General features: G+C 34.0%; 1 protein-coding gene across 1 annotated transcript in view; it reads left to right on the top strand.

The window, feature by feature from the left end:
• The window catches only part of LOC113396346 (ATP-binding cassette sub-family G member 8), a 46,082-nt gene that overhangs the window by 27,752 nt on the left and 1,770 nt on the right, over positions 1-16,560 (top strand). Inside the window, exons 2-17 of the mRNA XM_026634244.2 lie at positions 7,064-7,139; positions 8,117-8,244; positions 8,651-8,782; positions 9,068-9,208; positions 9,284-9,428; positions 9,872-10,059; positions 11,041-11,191; positions 11,543-11,698; positions 11,992-12,183; positions 12,427-12,696; positions 13,500-13,617; positions 14,002-14,182; positions 14,633-14,756; positions 15,176-15,340; positions 15,446-15,566; positions 15,717-16,000. Of these exons, the coding sequence (XP_026490029.1) occupies positions 8,126-8,244; positions 8,651-8,782; positions 9,068-9,208; positions 9,284-9,428; positions 9,872-10,059; positions 11,041-11,191; positions 11,543-11,698; positions 11,992-12,183; positions 12,427-12,696; positions 13,500-13,617; positions 14,002-14,182; positions 14,633-14,756; positions 15,176-15,340; positions 15,446-15,566; positions 15,717-16,000 (2,487 nt within the window). The 5' untranslated portion in view covers positions 7,064-7,139; positions 8,117-8,125. The remainder of the gene's footprint in view (positions 1-7,063; positions 7,140-8,116; positions 8,245-8,650; positions 8,783-9,067; positions 9,209-9,283; positions 9,429-9,871; positions 10,060-11,040; positions 11,192-11,542; positions 11,699-11,991; positions 12,184-12,426; positions 12,697-13,499; positions 13,618-14,001; positions 14,183-14,632; positions 14,757-15,175; positions 15,341-15,445; positions 15,567-15,716; positions 16,001-16,560) is intronic.

The raw sequence follows: 16,560 nt of genomic DNA, 5'->3' as shown, positions 1-16,560 counted from the left end.
TGAATCTGTGTCACTGTTTGCATTAGTAGGTAAATTAGAAAAATTATCACTTGATTTTCTTAATGGAAGGCTATGGCAGCGGGTTGTATGAATTTTTAAGCCTTTTTGGCTTCTGAAAAGCCTTTCATTAGTACATTGGGGACATGTTAAGTGGTCCGGCTGGGAATTAATAATTGACCTATCATTATTAGAATAGAACATTTAACTATATAACACTCTAAACACATAACGTCACTATAACGGCATTGGAGTATCATCAGCACAGCATTACAGCATGTGGCTCGTCGTTGGGATGCTTGGTTTGCTTGGCAACGCCTTATTCGCCACGATCCCTGAGAACAAAAAGCGTAATCAGTAAATTATGAAATTTAAAATATTTTTATTCCGAAAATTAGAATTAAATTGAAATAACCTCGTGCTTTTCTCCTATTACTGCTGAATTAAGGTGTTACCTATTCTTTGTTACTTCTGCTATTAATAATTATGAGCCGAGATGGCCCAGTGTTTAGAACATTAACCAGAATTTTTACCGGACAATGTGGGTTTATATCAACTGAATTTTCATGTACTTCATTTTTGTTAATAATATATCTTGTGCTCGGTGGTGATGGAAAACATCTTATAGAAACCTGCATGTGTTGAATAAAAATCTACTACTTGTATAGTCACCAGTCCACATTGATGCAATAAGCCTTTGACCTTTTCCTCAGCGGAGAGGCCTTAGCCCAGCAGCACGTTTACAGGTTTTTATTTTATTATTACTATTATTACTAATATTAATAATGTCGATAAAATTTGCAGAATCCGTAGCACCACAAGTTAAAAAAGTAACAATGATATATAGCACAGCATCGTTACAAAATATTTACATTACATAATTACATTAACAGCCTGTAAATTTCCCACTGCTGGGCTAAGGCCTCCTCTCCCTTTGAGCACCTTTACAAAATATTATTACTTCATATTTATTTATAATAGCAAAGAATGGAAATGATGGAAAATATACCTAAGTCAATTTTAAAAAACTTTATTCAATATTACATATTCGATGTTACACTTGCTTGCGGTCGGGAAATAAACATCTCGGAATTGAGAAGAACCGGCAACATAAAGTCTGCAAGAAAATTAACCCATTACTTACATATTAATATTGTCCCCATTTATGTAATATGTTATATTTATAGGATTTAAGACGATAACTCGTATGTCTTATAGTAATAATACCCTAATCTTTCAAACCAAAACACAGATAAAAAATCTATTGTTGTTCAGTGGTAGAAGACTCGTAACTGATAAATGGGTGACTTGGACAAATTCTTACCACCACATTTTCAAGTTCACAATGAATGCTTAGTGTGTCATGGGACTTCCTCCGTGTGCCAATTTAATACATTTGTTCCTTTCTAATTTGGGCTTGGTGGAAATAAATGTGGGAAAATTACATTCCATGTAGCATCTTGAGAGAAACATGTAGGTTTCCTCGCGATAATTTTCGCCACCGCCGCTTATGAGATGAATTTAAGTAAAAAAATTGTCCGGATTTGAATATTTTCTAATATATATTTAGTAAAATTTGACGTTTTCAGCCACTGGGGTATGTCCACTCCTTTTCATATTAGTAAACTTGCACACAAGTCTCTACTATACTACTACTTAGTTTATGATTCTAGCCAAATGCATATTGCGTTACTTTACAACCTGGAAATGTTTGATTGTATTGTAATTACCTTATCGAAAAAAAGTACGTTCGTAAAAGATTACTTACTGTTTCATATATATGAACGGCGATAACACGTACGAAATGTATGAAGGTTTTTTCAACCATAACGGTCTCCACTTAACATTATTTACCTACATTTTGCATACATTGTCTTCATGTTTTTTTGCAGAGACAGATAATATATGTGTTTCAATTATTCAGGAAATATTAATGATTTATTCATTTATGTAATATTTTCTATACAGTATGTATACTTGTATCAGTCTGAAAAGTTGTGTTTTCTATGACTTCGCCAATATCAGGATTTATTTCTATTTGTATGGTATACATAATCAGTGGAAGGAAAAAAAGTTATATCGCCAAATTAGTACTTGTGAAAAATTTGGTTTAAAGCTTTTACTTTAAATCTCATTTCTTGAATGTACAATTTTGGCGTTTAAGCGTTTTTTGGTTTTCATTGACGATTGAACATGAGACATTACGTTACGACCCATGGGAGAAGAGCAGTAACGTTTATAGCGGGTGAAACAATATTTTTCATACCAAATGATTTTTCGCTTATGATACATCAAAAATAAATAAACTATATAGTAGATAGAAATGTTGGTTAAAAAACCTCAATAAAATGAAATAAATAAATTAAAAAGAAAGTTTTGCTTTTGTAAGTATACAGGTAAATAATGTTCAATATTAGTCACGTTCAAGTTCAAGCCTCTTTGTTTTGAGAAATCTGCGGCTGCAAGAGGTTTACAATCGAAGGGTCTCGGGCAATGACCTTAAGGCGCCGGCGCGCATACCACTCGGGGTAAAAATAGACCGCAGCCTGCGCACGCGCAGATTTCAAATGGATTCGCTAACCAGGAATGCATAGCCCGAGGGATGATTCGATGTATCTTTTAAAGTAGGTTTTCATACAATAAAATGGCTACTACATCATATTAACAGATAAGATGCGCTTAAGAATCATCTAATTTACGATTTCTAAACATTTATCTACAATAAATAATTTGAATCAATTCCATAGAACGTATGTTAATTTACGATACAAAAGATTGAAAACTATTTGTAGCCTTCGTTTGTGGCAAATACAACCTTATCGGTTCTATGCATACATATGTATAATCAAAAACTGCATTAATAAGTCACGCAATCATCAAAGGGACACTTCACAGTCGGCGTGACGAAAGGCGATGTCACGTAAGTAATTCGTAACCGTTTCTAATTAACATACAAAGACTGCACGCCCACCGAGAGTTGCCCATAATCAACTCTCGACATACCATTTACAGAACGTAAGATCTCGGCTAGTCAATGCCGTTTTAGTAACTTATCTAACTCTACAATGGAGCTCGGAGACGAATAAATCAATACAAATTTAAATGAGATCGATGTAAAAGGTTCTTCGCGTTCCAACACGAAAACTAACGTAATGGAGGATTCCTGATATTGTAGGAATCATTTTTTGGGGAAGTTTTTGTGTGCTACCAGTGATTTGTATTAAAATGTATATTTATTTCGCGTTTTAGGGATTAGTCGTCAGATGCTAAGAATAAAAAGTAGCTTATGCCCTTCTTGGAGTTCAAGCTTGGTTTATACCAAATTGCACCATATTCAGTTCAATGGTTTGGTCGTGAAAGAACGACAGATAGACAGACAGACAGATACTTTCGCATTTGTAATATAAGTATAGATATTAGTATGGATACTGTAAAAGTTGCCTTTTTATTGTAGGTAGGAAAATTAACGAATACTCTACTTAAATGATCTATTTTGTTCATAGATACAGATAATAATGACTACAGCAATAGGAGTAAAAAATAATAAATCACTGTACCTACATCGTCAATATGAAGCCAAAAATAAGATCAAAGAGTCTGTATTTACGATGGCTCACTCAAATTCTAATCGGTATTCGGATTGCCGAATCATTTGTATTGACAAATTTTTAGTGTTTAGCGATAGGATCATTGAACTGTGGTTGGTACTCACCTAGACGAGTCTGAACAAACCCAGTAAAATTGCTTAAATGTATAAATGCTAATAAAAGATTAAAAAAGTAATTAATGAGACTAGAATTGCTTTGTTAAATGTTTACCGGGGACATAATAGAATTAATTGAACGTGAAGGAAGCCGCAAAAAGATTTGAATTGATAATTTGCTAAAAGAAGGTTAATGATCATTACAACTACAAAAAGTACGCAAGACACGAATACTTCCTAACATTATCGAATGAATCACCTATAAGTTTGCGTGGACTTGTAGATTTTATTAATCTTAACACGCAATCTTAAGAACCGGTAGCTGTGCAATGAGGTGAGGGTCTGCCAATGGCTCCCAAAAGTACTGTGAGAACGGGACACGTAACGCAGGTAATGATATGAAACCGGTTGCAATGCCATTCCGAATGACTCAGTACCGTAATGATTCAGAGTAAGGCGATAATACTCGAAATTTGATAATAATGATTTGCAATCTATAGATAATGTATATTTGGAAACAGAATCTTGCTCAGTCTTATTTTAAAAACTAGTTTAAAGAAAATTGCCGGCGGTTTCGCTCTTTTATCGATTGAGAAAGTAATACATAAATAAATAAGAAAAATATAAAAGCATTGTCATATAAATTGATAGAATCTATCATTTATTTAGATTAATTATATATTTTTAAATATTTTCTGCAATGTTATTTTCCTTATTGTTGATTAATGTATTTTATTAATTTGGGTATTTAATATCTTTCGTAAATTGATTAATTTTATAATAAATTTCGTTAATTGTTTCAGTTCAAATTTGTATGTACACAATATAATTACATTTCTCGTTTTATGATTACTTTAGTAAAGTATATATATCAGTCAATTTACCTAGATAAGTATCGAGTGAAGTTAATTTCACGCCAGTTATTTCTCTATGATTTCATTATATGTGAATCATGTGATCTGAATCTCCTGTCCTCAGTACAATGGCGATCTCACGAGTTGTCTCGGCGTTTATAAAGGTCTGGTTCAAGGCCTAAATTATTCGTTGTTTACATAGATATTTTCCTAGTCATTAGTTTGTGTCACGAGAAAATCATGTATGCAATTTGACGGTTGGTTATATTGCAACGTTCTTTCGTATAAAACGTAATATAATGCGTGAGTAAATAACAATATAATTATTATCTGATGGCTTGTTTTTCCGCCTCTATACGGGATATTGATGCGCCAATCGTATTAATAGATTATTATATTATAATATTTGTAGTATATACAAAACTTGGTCTATAATTTGATTCAATTAAAATAAGTTCGGTAAATACCTAATTAGCGTAAAATGATTTTTTTTTTACGTCTATAGCCTTTATGTATAAATAAAATCGCAGGTAAAAGCAAAAAAGCTTTTTATAATAAGAATTGGCAGCTCGAAATTATATGATATAAGATTTTGAACCAAGTCTTAGGATTTCAAAAGTGTTGTGAAACTTTCCAATTTTAGCAATTTATAATATTAGGTTCTTACATATGAAATTAGCGTTTTGTCGTACTGACCACTTTGATCTTAAATAACAATTCCAAATTCAAATTTCTAAAGTCATTTAGCTGGTACATTTGAGTTTTGAAAACAGTCATTCATTTGTTTTTTTCTCATTACTTTTTTCTTTGGCGTCGTTTATTACCGCACAATGAAAAACATGGAATATCGGTATATTTACGAGTACAAGTTCGACTGTGGCACCAGTCATGCAGAAATAGCTCAAAGGATTAATGATGTGTACGGCGCTGGTGTCGCAAAAGAAAGCACAGTTTTTGGTTTCAACGTTTTCGTTGTGGAAATTTCGACCTTCAGAACCAACCCCGTGGACAGCCGGATTCTCGCCCCTATGTTTTTTTAGTAAAGGGATCAATGAACTACCTATGAGATGGCAAAGATGATATATGTATGTATGTATGTATATATAACAAAAAACGTGCAACATTATAGGTACGGAAATATTTTTGTTATATTCAATGACATTACACCTATAAACAATAGCATTTTTGTACGAGTTACAGATATATAATTTTACATTGTAATTTTCATAATGCAATAATTATATTCTGGATTATGAAGTGGATAAGACTTTTGACGGATCTTCGCATTGCTGCTGAATCTAAATAATATACCGTTTTTAAAAACAATGAAGGAATAATTAAAATAGTACGCGATTTTGTTTTCTGATTCACTTGGTGGTAGGGTTTTGTGCAAGCCCGTTTGGGTAGGTACCACCCACTCATCACATATCCACTTACAGTATTGCTGTGTTCCAGTTTGAAGAGTGAATGAGCCAATGTAACTACAGACACAAGGGACAGAACAAGTTCCTAGTTCCCAAGGTTGGTGGCGCATTGGAGATGTAAGGAATGGTTAATATTTCTTACAGCGCCATTGTCTATGGGCGGTGACAAATTACCATCAGGTAGCCCATTTGCTCGTCCGCCAACCTATATCATAAAAAAGATTAGATAATCAATTAATTTAGTTCTGAGGTATTTTTATCGGAGTTTGACGGTTTTACTTATGTAGGACGTAAAGTTTCTGATGTCAGTATTTTTAGGTGTTTTTTATTATCAGTTAGGAATATTGATAATGTAATCAAGATATTTACTTAAAGAAATGTAGATTTATGTTATTCAAATTTTATATATTATTAAAAAAAATTTAAAATCCATATATTAATTTTAAAAAAAGCGAAGCGAAATAAAAGCAGTATATTTTTGTTTTACACTCAAATTCGTAGATCGTGTTTACAAGAAACAGTAGGATCTAATTGCTAATAAATAATAATAATAATGGTTAGTAAATTGTTACTTATCTATTATGAAGTTGAAATCAATAACGAATATTTTAGAATTAATTTCTAAAATATTCGTTATTGATTTAATACTCGTAGTTCATTCATTTATCCTCTCAAAATATTTTTATTTTGAATTAAAAATATACATAATTATAATTATGCAGCAATACTCTGGTAAATTAAAAATATAACGTTCAGTCAGTGTTTCTATGACGTTACATCCGACCAGACAGCTTTTGTTGAATGGGATATACTCAATGTCATTTAATTGTGAATATGACACAGATTAGGTTCATTTTGAATTAACAACGAAAGGTCATATTTAGGAAATGCCCTCAAATGATCGTAGTACAACTTAAAAGGATAATGAATAATATTATGTTTAATTGTTGTGATGTAGATAAGACATTCTATATTTTTTTATTCATAAGGCTAATAAAAAATATGCATTTTCTGGTTAAAATAATGTACACTTATAAGATATACTTACCTACGTAAAGAGTTTAATCAAACTATTTTCTTTGCAGATGTCAAGCCATTGGAATTTACAATGTGGAGACTTGAATACTCTGAATACTGTCTGATGTATTCACCATGACACAGGTTAGTGGAATTTTCTGCTAAAACATTTTTTTAATAAACATGATTCATAAACAAGGCCGAAATTTTCCATACATAAAATCTCTTTAAATAAAAGAGAACATTAAATTAAAAGACCTTCGTATATCGTATTCATACAACATAAGTATATGTTCTGGAAAATCGCTTTATATTTGAAGTAAAGTTAATTTTAGTATATTTTTTTATGAAAAAACGTAGTATACGTTAACGTATAACGTGTTTTAAAAAAAAAATAAGAAAATTGCCATAACGGCGAAGTTTTTAATGTAATTAAAAAATACTAATACTAGTGTTGATCGCAATTAGGTCTTCTGGTCTGGTCTTCTGGTCTGGCGCTTAGTGAATCCAAAAACATGGCAAATGACTAAATCCACTAGGTGGAATAGGAAAAATAGATTTCGAAAAACCACCCATTTATTAGACATTCTACCCCAAATAGCTATACTTAGTATTGTTGTGTTCCGGTTTGTAGGGTGAGTGAACCAGTGTAAATACAGACACAATGGAATGATTAATACCTACTTCTTACAGCGACAATGGTTACGAGTGGTGGTGAGCGTTTACCATTAGGTGACTCATTTGCCGGTCCGCCTACCTATATAATAAAAAAATGTGACATGTTCTCTATATGACAAGCAATACAAAAATCAGGATGTAATTTATATTTCCATACTTTTACTCGGCTCGTTTATAAGCAACAAGAAAAAAATTGTAAGAAAAAAACAACCAATCAATCTTACGTTATTTAAATCAAAAATCGTATCGATTAACAAATACTTCCGCACGCTATAAAGTGTCCATTATCTTAATTGAATCACACACGCGCATTTATATTATCTATGTATTTGAAAGGTTAAAACATTTAGTTATAAATAACATAAAAATAAGATTATATATATATATATAAAAGTTACTTCAATGATCTTTATCGATACTTATAATGGTTTAATTTCATTTAGTGACAGGAGATGTCGCAGTCTGCGCTAGGCTTGGGAGGTGAGCGGCGCTACTCTGTGCCCTCTAACCCCATGATGCATGATCCGCGGGGAATGCACTCTGAAGATCTACACGCCTGGTCTATTTACAGGTAGCAATTTGTTCGACAGTATATATTTTAACATAGCGTCTAACATAAACGACATAAAAAGAACACTTATTAACTTTTAAATTATTTATTGTTTGTTAAATGAGCTAAACCGCAATCATATCTGATGGCAAGTGTTGCCAACTGTAAATTGTCTCGGATGGAATGGAATGGAAACTACACTTAGAAAATACTTATTTAATCTGATCCAAAAGATACGAACTTTTTTATATATAATAGGTAGGTAGTCGAATAGGCCATTTATAATTGAAACCGTCCAGTTTTTTTGCGGCTACCTTACACTCGATTACTTTCTTAATAAGACATATTATTCTGAAGAATTCAATTATGTATGTACTTATAGGCTATTAAGAATATTTGTGGGTTACAAATAGTTTATTACTTACAGGCAAAATCTAAATTCCGATTTCACTGACAGTGCTCTCGGTAGCACTGACAAAAGTCCCCTGCCATATGGAAATTTCCAGCTTCGTGATACAACAGTTCAATCTATCCTTTCTCACCCTAGATATGGACCTAAGTAAGTATTTTAAAATCAAATAATATTCTAATTGGGAACTTCCTGATTAATAAAATGTTAACGTTTTAAAATAAGATTTTATAAAGTTATAATCGAGTCATCTTGACAATAGTAATTGTAATCCTATATTTATTAATGTAGACGTTTTACATATACTACCTAAATGAAAAAAAAAAAAACTTAAATCAGAGAATGTTTTGGCAATGAATACTTGGCTAATAAAGTCTGCTAACGGTTCTGTTTGTATCAAGTAATATACTAAAATTAAAAGTGATCTTTTTGCAGATCAGCTCTCGGTTCCAATATGTACACATACCTTAAATTCGGGTTGCCTCGTGTATTTCCACCTAATCACAATGGTTCACAACGCTCTGGAACTCCAAAACCAAAAACATCTATTGGAAGTGGCATGAAATCTGTTCCAAGGTATTTTTTTAAAATGGCATTATTTTTATAGAATCGTTGTTAAGATCAAGATCAATATTAAGTTAAATTTTTCAGGATACAAAGACAGACTCGAGGTGTACGTGAAACATCGTCTGGCTACGATAGTTCGGACAACGAAACTTCAACAAATTATAAATATAGCCGTAAATATCGTTCTGACCCTGACTTCAGGATGCAAAATCTTCACACTTCTTATCAGGTAAACTTACTACACCTTTAGAATAAGATAAAATACGTTGAAATTTGTCAACTGTAAAATATTATAGTAAAAGTTACCGATACTTATGCATATTTTTGATCCAGTGCCGAGCATGAGCCGAGATGGCCCAGTGGTTAGAACGCGTGCATCTTAACCGATGATTTCGGGTTCAAACCCAGGCAGGCATCACTGAATTTACATGTGCTTAATTTGTTTATAATTCATCTCGTGCTCGGCGGTGAAGGAAAACATCGTGAGGAAACTTGCATGTGTCTAATTTCAACGAAATTCTGCCACATGTGTATTCCACCAACCCGCATTGGAGCAGCGTGGTGGAATATGCTCCATACCTTCTCCTCAACGGGAGAGGAGGCCTTAGCCCAGCAGTGGGAAATTTACAGGCTGATTATGTTATTTTATGTTTATGCATATTTTTGTTTAAGCACGCCACTGGCGTTCCTTTGGTTGCAATGCAACAGGCTGGTATACGTGGAGAATCCCACTGGACCAACTCCAGGCATAAGTCAATTAGTGAAGCGAACTTGTTAGGAATCGATTCCAAACCCACCCGATCATATACAAATAGACGGAACAGTGTTGCAGATTTTGTACCAGACAACGATCACCAAAGGTAAGTATCACTCATAGCCTTTACAATCACAGGAGTGAAAGACAAACATACATACATATAATTTAAGAAGATCTTAAATAATCTACGGCATTCATTATGTTTGATTATTTTTAATCTTTATTTTTTTTTTTTACAAGAGTATACAAAAAAAACATCAACTTCTGACGTTGCAACGCATAACGCATCTCAATTGATGAAATTAAGATTCACCGGTGTCACAGACTCGTTTACATAATTTTAGTAGTACGAATGCTCAGCTTAAATTAAAATTCATTATTTCCGTTACAGTTTATTTACAATTTATTTACAAAAACTTTAGTTTACATTAAATAAATACAAACCCATGAATATGTTTGAATTGGGTGTAATCGTATAAATCTTCCCGGAGATGGTTGTAACCTAATAATTCTACGCAATTCTTAGGTCAATATACAGTACAAACAATTTCAAGCATAATTAGGACACGTTTAAAATAATGTTTCATAGACTCTTTAATGCACTCACTTCCACGTATGTATTTCTTAAAAATTCTATGCAACTACGAGGTGAAACTAGAAAATATTTAAAAAACTAAAAACACCGAATCTGTTAACTCTGACTCTAGTTTTGTTGATCTAGTATTTTTTTAAAAATTCAGGGCGTGAAGGTGGTGCTCCACGCCATCCCGTATCGCCGAAGGCCACTGAGTTTCGAAATAATTTATGATGTTAAAGCATAAGCGTGACTCGGTCACCACTTTCAAGAATGTGAAATTAAATTTCAGATTGCAATTCAGGAAAATTATAAATTTCCTGAAAAAAGTACATATTACAAATTAAATATATATTTAAGGAATTGCGGACATTTCCTAGGATTGTATACAATGACGGGATACTATACTTTTCCGTTAACATAATATATATCAAAATATAAGCTTGATTCTACAGACACGAAGTCAAGACATCAGTAAAATAAGTGTAAAATTCATATTATGTTTTTTAGCTACCTCATGCCATCCTCTCATCTCGGCGGACGAATGTCAAAAGCTGGAAGTCACATGTCCCTAGCACAGTCACGAAAGCATTCCACCTTACGACCTGGAGACCATCTAGACGGTTACACGCATTCCGCGTACATATATCCTAATTATTACGTACGTATAAGTCAAACGAAGACTTTAATATCAATAAGGTTTTTATGTTTACTATGCACAGTATTTTTTTTTAACTTTAATATACCAGAATGTATTGTTATCTGTATCAAAGTGTGCAAAACTTTAGGTCAAAGGATTCGGTTATGAAATTTCAGGTAAAAGATGTGAAGCGCACATACTAACAGATGAACCTAACGAAAAGCTTGTGGTGCTACTTTTCGTAGCACACGTGGACACAACATTTTAATTGACCCTTTCATATTTTTATTTTCATATTTATTATTTAATTGCAATTTCATGTTGTATGGTACACAACACGCTATATGATTTTTTTTTTGTATATTATTACAGGTAAACAATTTAGAAATAACATCACCTGAGAACAAATCGACATTACTCGTATCAGGACTAAGTTTTGAAGTAAAATCAGGGGAAATTTTAGCAGTATTGGCAACATCGCAGCAAGAAGCAACTGGTTTGCTGGATGTTTTAGCAGGTGCTAGAAAGGCGAGTATTGAATTATCATCTGTTAAATGTCGACATAAAGATTTTTATTATTACTTGATAACCTTTTTTTTCCTGTACTAGAAAGTATAATGTTCTAAAATATAAGTATTGTACTCTAAAGAATTATTTCCAATACTTTCTCAATAATAATCATAACATATTTAAGGCAATTTAAGCGTTTCTACACTTTAATTGCTTAAAAGCTGTATTAGGTTTTACTTGACAGCAATATATTGTCGATCGTGCGGGACTTCCCTCGCGCCAGATGTGTAACGAGTCAGTCACTACCACAGAAGCTGTCAGGCGACATAGTCCTGAATGGCCAGGCGGTGGCGTCGTCCACGCTGCGGCGCGTGTCGGCGTACGTGCGCAGCGACACGTCGCTGTGCGCCGCCATGACGGTGGAGCACACGCTGCGCTTCCACGCCGCCCTCCGCCGCCCCCGGCACAACCACAACCAAATGAAGATGGACGACAGGGATCGGGTAACGTTCACATTTTCTTCAATATCTGTCTCATACTTATCAGATAGTCAGGTTGCAGATCCGGAAATCGTTATTTTAATGGACGTGATAATAAACAAAAATGATTTGAAGCGACTAGTGTCGTTGACCCCTATATTTTTTATTTAAAGAAACCTCTTACGTTGAGGCTAAGGGTGAAGGGTCTTTGTAACAACTGAAAAATTAGAAAAAACGTTAAATACGTATAACGAAACTTTATTTCAGATTAATCTGTTGATAGAAGAGTTAGGTTTAGAACAAGTACGTGACACAAACGTTGTTCGTCTAACTCGTTCTGAAATCCGTCGGTTGAATGTCGCTTGTCAACTATTACTCGATATGGCGATACTTATTCTCGATCAGCCCACGAAGGAAATGGACATCTTCGACACATTCTTCTTGGTGGAGTACTTGAGGAACTGGGCGAGTACAGGGCGAGTTGTAATTTTGTCCTTACATCCGCCTACCTATGAAATATTCGCTATGCTCACTAAAGTAAGTTTAAAATTTTATCTGCATGCATAATTTTGTACAAGCTAAGTCTGTAAGGGTATCTAAAGTTTCCAAACGTAAGATTATGTATCGTTAATCACTACGTAGTATAAAACAAAGTCACTTCCCGCTGTCTTGTCTGTCTCTGTTTATGCTTAGATTTTCAAAACTACGCAACGGATTTTGATGCGGTTGTTTTTTAAATGATAGTGTTTCAAGAGAAAGGTTTATATGTATATTACATGCATAATATTGTATAGAAACGCTGATAATTTTAGAGGTTTCTGATGCGATGTCTTAAACAATCACATTTTTTGCTCTTATGAATTCCATTCCACAAAGGCTGAGCCTGACGAGATACATAGATCAAAATAATGTACTACTGTTTTGTAAACCTTAAAAAGGTCCGCGATGGTATATGTCGATCTCGTTGGGATAACCCACAATAACCATATTTTTATCGTTTACTTTTTACGAAAAATAATGGCTTATTTACAAAATAATTTTAAGCAATACAGCATTTATCCTTATCCAATTAAGTATCTTAAATACATTGTGAATTTAATATAGATCATTACGGCCCTTTACAGTATGTAATTATTTAAAATGCAGGGACATAGCGGTTTGTATTGTCTAATGAAAAAAATCTGTGAACGTTGTATATAAAGACATTCTGTATGTATTTATATTTAGTATGTATTTTACATTGTATGTATATTTAGTATCAGCATTGCACCCCTGCGAAGCCGGAGCGGGTCGTTAGAGGGTAATTAATCGAATTAATCTAAATTTTTTTTATATTACAGGTAGTTTTAATCTCAGCTGGTCGTACGATGTTTAGCGGTTATAGAAGAGACATGTTGCCATATTTTGCCTCCATTGATTACCCATGTCCCGCTTTCAAGAACCCCTCTGATTACTATCGTATGTATAACGTTTGACTTTTAAATTTTCCATTGTTTCTTTTCACGTTTGATTATTAAGGGGTTTAATTACTACATAATACGTAATAAAATATATACTAAATTACTATAAAATTAACTTTAGTCGGTGTTGTCGGTTGGAACTTTTAATTTTTATTATATATATGTTACATTAGGTAAGTGTTTTGCTTATAGTAATAAAATAATGCTGGAAAATACGTTCAATGCTAAGGCTGCAGTTACGTTTTAAACGATAGCTAAATATAATTTAGACGAAAGCGCCTTGTACAAAAATGTAAACATGGAAACTGAGTAGCTTTATTACCACAGGGCAGTTTCCAACATCAGAAAAAAATTTTTAAAGAAAAGCATAATTCATTGACAGTGGACCTAGTGACGCTGGACGACCTGTCCGCCGCCGCCATGCTGGAGTCGTCGGGCCGCATCGAGGCGCTGGCGGGCGTGTTCGCGGGCGCGCAGTCCGCCCCCGAGCCGCCGCCGCCCGTGCCGCTCCCCGCGCCCGCCACGCGCCCCAACGTGTTTTCGCAGGCCTTCGCGCTCGTCGAGTGAGTGACGATATGACACAATTAATCATCATCGTGCGCTTGCATTTCCATTTCTCAGGAGTAGGCGCAGTTTGTAAGCGCCGGTCGTTTGCCAACATTAGGAATGAGAAAATAATAGTAAAATTGCCTATTTTTTATCCCATTGTGTTTGATTAGGTAGAATATTTTGAAAGAAGCCAAAAAGCTGTTAGACTAGTGTCTATGCCGACAAGTATGCCGAGGTATCTGTAACAGTAATCAAAATGTAGTGTAATTACTAAAAAAAGACAAGTTTTTATCTTGGTTACACGAATTCTGTTTTGGATGAGATTAACGATAGAAAAATAACGTATATTTACCAGCAACATTTTAATAACCATAGGTTGTCATGCTTATAAATTATTCGAAGCGGTTACATACCTGCCAGCAATTTAATAAATAAAAAGTATAACTTTATTCTTTCTATTTCAGAAAAAGTTTGCTGTATACGCAAATGACGACATTATCTAACGTTATAACTCGAATAATAATAGCAGCCGTCATGTCTCTCATCACTGGTACTATATTCTGGGACCTACCTTCAACAGACGCAAAGGTAACATGACAGTGCCTAATAATGAATTTAGAATGACTAATTAATGTATAATATAATCTGGGTGTTGATTACGCTTCTAAATGATTAATTATGGTATTATATGTTCTTTATTATTAATTATTTACTAAATAATTAATAATAAAGAAACGCAGAGATGAAGAGATTTGGGGATGAAGTCAATGATTCTTAAGAACTAGTTTAAGTTAAAGAGTCCAACGATAAAAATATAATTATATATAATAAATTATTTATCGACATGTTTTATTAAATAATAATAAAATATTATTTCGGTAAACAAAAAAATAATTTTAGCAAGCACGAGAAGATTTCTCTTAGTCTTAGTAATGAGTCATTATCTGTCAACTTATACAATTATATCCTTACATATTAAATACCGTGGCAACCACGTGCTTACCCAGCTGAGCCAGCACGACCGCGTGGGCTACCACTACAGCGTGATGTGCGTGTGCGCGTGGCCGGCGCTGCTGTGGCTGAGCGCGCGCGAGGCGGGCGCGGCGCGCGCGCACGTGGAGCGCGACGTCGCCGTCGGCCTCTACTCGCGCACCGTCTTCGTGCTGGTCGATGTGAGACCCGTTTTCTATCATTGATTGGAATAAGATTAAATAAGCGACATACCTTTTTCGTTGTTTATTGTATTATACGATTACTGTAACTATTTTGTTTTTTAGCAATTTTTGGAAATTTGGTCGGCCATACTGACGTGGTTGGCGTATTTGGTTCCGAGCTATGCTATGAGCGGCTTGTATGCTCAGTCACTTGGATCTTTCGACGGTTTCTATATTTATTTAGGTAAATGTCCCTATTTTTTTACAATGAACCACCAATTTAATTATAATAAAATAATGATTATAGTTAAGCTTACATTTAGCTTGATAATAAAATCAAAAATAATAAATGTATTGTTATGTATTCGCTTAGATTATATTGTTGGTTTTTCAGGGTATATGCTGTTATATCTAATTAGCATACAAATGCTGTGTCGGGCGGCTATATTTTTAATACCAATGGAAAAAACCGCGTCAATTCTGTCTGGTTTCTGTCTGTTTCTCACCACTCTTGTGAATGGAGTCATGTTACACCAACAAGATCTACCACGCTATGTCAAATGGTTGGAATACGTGTCCCCTTCAAAATGGACGCTGCCAGAGATTCTGAGACGGGAGTTGAGCGAAGTAGCGTTGAGAAGCAGTATTAGTAAAGATTTAAGATGCACCAATAAACAGGTTTGTTGCTTTAAAGTTATTTTTTATTTGTATAAGGAATAATTATGTCTTCCTGACCGATGTTGGACTAGTAGGCTGCCACTCCCAAGGTAGTAATAGACTGCAAGTAATCCACTGCTGTGCTAAGACCTCCTTGTCGCTTGAGGAGAAAGTTAAGAGCGTACTCCACCACGCTGCTCTAATGCGAATGGGTGAATACACACCTTTTTACTTTAAATTTTCATCCATCAAATGTAGGTTTCCTCATTTTGTTTTCCTAAAATTAATAAATACAATTATATAAAAAAACATAATTATTTAAAAGAATTATAAATACAATTAAGCATATGAAAATGCAATGGTTGCTTGCTCACGTTTAAGGCCAAAATATTCGGTTAAGACACAAATGTTCTTTCTGGGTCATCTCGACTTAAGCCCCTGTATTCAAATCTCGTCGTCAGAGCAGTGGAAAATTATTGGATTTATATGCTTTCTCATTTCGGAAGTTGGCAGTGTTTACAAACCTTTGCATCGGAAACCACGTAATACACCCTGCACCTTATTTTTCTGATCTCGTCGAA

The sequence above is a fragment of the Vanessa tameamea genome, chromosome 6 (assembly GCF_037043105.1).
Source record: "Vanessa tameamea isolate UH-Manoa-2023 chromosome 6, ilVanTame1 primary haplotype, whole genome shotgun sequence".
Taxonomy (NCBI): domain Eukaryota; kingdom Metazoa; phylum Arthropoda; class Insecta; order Lepidoptera; family Nymphalidae; genus Vanessa; species Vanessa tameamea.
Note: the sequence above shows the minus strand (reverse complement) of the source record. Positions and strands in the feature narration are given on the sequence as shown.